At 49.2% G+C, this 2,288-nt stretch overlaps 1 protein-coding gene across 1 annotated transcript in view; it reads left to right on the top strand.

Moving 5' to 3' along the window:
• SEC16A (SEC16 homolog A (S. cerevisiae)) overlaps positions 1-2,182 on the top strand; it is a 33,734-nt gene extending 31,552 nt beyond the window's left edge. The window contains exon 31 of the mRNA XM_008573194.1: positions 512-2,182. Coding sequence (XP_008571416.1) covers positions 512-580 — 69 coding nt within the window. The 3' untranslated portion in view covers positions 581-2,182. The remainder of the gene's footprint in view (positions 1-511) is intronic.
• The last annotated feature ends 106 nt before the right edge of the window (positions 2,183-2,288 follow it).

Below are 2,288 nucleotides of genomic sequence, written 5' to 3'. Positions count from 1 at the left end.
CCCCCCCCCCCCCCCCCCCCCCCCCAGACTCACTGGACACCTCAGCCCAGAGCTGGCCTCTGACAAAGCCGCAGCCCCTCCTGGCCACGTGGTAGTAAACACTGATGGCTAAAGATTCTGTCCTCTGAGGCTGGTCCGAAGGTGGAGGCTCTGTCCAGTCAGTCACAGAGGGAACTTGCTCCGCTCCACCCATGCTCACTGTTGGACTTGAGCAGCCTAAAAACGGGGGGGTTGGGTGGCAGCTGGCCAGTTAGCTCAGGTGGTTAGAGTGTGGTGTTACACCCCCAAGGTCAAGGGTTCAAATCTCCATACTGGCCAGCCACCAAAACAAAAAAACATTCTTTATTTTTCAAGGGAGCCCAGGATTTGGTGTGACCTGTCAATCTTCATAGACTTTTAGAAACAAAAACAAAACATGCCTGTTTGCTAATGTCAGTGGTCTGTGCATAGACAGCGTCCTGCCCGCCCTGGAGTGGCCACACCGAGGTAAATGCTATTCATTTCATTTCAGGCCTCCACCACTTCGGGGAGCTCGAGGCCAGGGAGGATTGGCCAGAGGAAGTACCCAGCATTGAATTAGAATCATCTCTATTTTGGATTCACATTTGGACTCTTGAAATTACTGCTTTCCACCAAGAACCCAGATTGACTGCCCATGATCTCTGTCCTGTCCGCACAGGGACACAGCAGGAACTCAGAGCCATGCACACTCTGCCACTCCCTCCCTAACACCTACCCTCATGAATTATTGTGAAAAGTAATTCCACAGTTCCTTTCAGATGCTGGATGGAAAGAGTGAATCTTTGACTCAAAATCTTCCACCTAGAAGGATGATGCTACTTTCTTAGTCATTGAAGATGACTGAAGGATGTAATACTCTCAGTCATCAAAGAATATTCCATTAAATGAAGCTGAAAATGTCTGCTACGGGAGGGCAATGCTTGTCAGTAACTAGGGCTTCTCTCAAAACCCAACTGTGAACTATTGCCTAATTAATCCTGTCGCTCCTTTAAGATGTTGAGAGAAAAGAGTGGATGTTTGAGCTGAGAGGCCTCAACACTGGCTCTGCAGCCAGGGGCAGCCGTGCCCTTGCCCTGTTGAGCCTGGGTGGGGGATTGAAGGAGGTTCCATCTCAGTCTTACAAGAACAGGGATTACGGGGCAATAGTTCACATGGTTTTGAGAGAGGCCCTCATTGTTGAAGCGCAGTCCTCTCCTGTAGCAAAGACATTTCTAGCCTCACTTTCTAGCCTGATTTTCCTGCACCGAGTGACAGGTACTGCCCATCTCGAGGTATGGCTCAGTGCCTAGGAAGGAGCCTCAGAGCTAATATTGTGGTGACTTGTCCAGATTAATCAAGCAGTGTGGAGACTGTGGCTGTAATAAATTTGATTTGGGTTTTATTTTGCGGTGAGTAGTCTGGCCAGCCTCGTGCCCAGTGCCGCACTTTTTCATGAGCTGTTTTCACAGTGTGACGTGCTGATGATGGGCTTCCTTTCACCCATGTGACGTCGTGTGAGCAGTGGAAACATCTTGAAGAGGGTGGCTTCAAATAATTTCTGGACAGCAGCTCTGGAACTTAGTATTTCTGCCCCTGAATTTTTCCTCCACGATCTTCAGTAGCTAATATGCTGACTCAGCCACACCCAACCGCAAAGGAAGGCCTCTCCTGACCCAAAGCTTCAAGGCTCCATCACCTGTTCTTACGACTGTTCATATTCTTGCTAAGTCTAAAGAAACTGAAGAAAAAAGATTTAAATATTTATAAAATCAGTAGGTAATAATTTCGGTAAGTTCTGCTGGAGGAATGTAAGCTGTTTGGTGTTTTAAATTTAAGTGTAGAAATTGTAGAATTAGCACAGGTCCTCCCTGGGTTTCTTGTTCACACGATCACGTAGGAAAAACCCCAGAAAGTTTCACAGATGTGCATGGCTGGACCATTTGTTCTTGTCACTTTGAGAAAGGCCTGTTCCTGTGGACGGGGTGCTCTGTGTCCTTTGTCAGCTCAGCGTGATTCCTGGGCCCGAGACCCCCGGCTCCCTCCAGCCTGCTCACCCTTCTCAGTGTCGACTGCCAACGACTTTTGATTCAAGAAGCTTCCTAGAGGCGGGAGCTGCTATTTTTCCTAACTGCAAATTGTTACACTGCAAATTGTTGAATAAAGTATTTTGCGCTCTCAAGCATCTTCGCCTTTGGTGTATTGGAAGCAAGTGGGCGCTGCTGTCCAGACAGGCTCTGAGCCTGGGTGGGGGGGCCCTGGGCCCTGGAGCCCCGCCCGGGCGCGGTCCT

The sequence above is a fragment of the Galeopterus variegatus genome, unplaced genomic scaffold (genome assembly GCF_000696425.1).
Source record: "Galeopterus variegatus unplaced genomic scaffold, G_variegatus-3.0.2 Scaffold889, whole genome shotgun sequence".
Taxonomy (NCBI): domain Eukaryota; kingdom Metazoa; phylum Chordata; class Mammalia; order Dermoptera; family Cynocephalidae; genus Galeopterus; species Galeopterus variegatus.
Note: the sequence above shows the minus strand (reverse complement) of the source record. Positions and strands in the feature narration are given on the sequence as shown.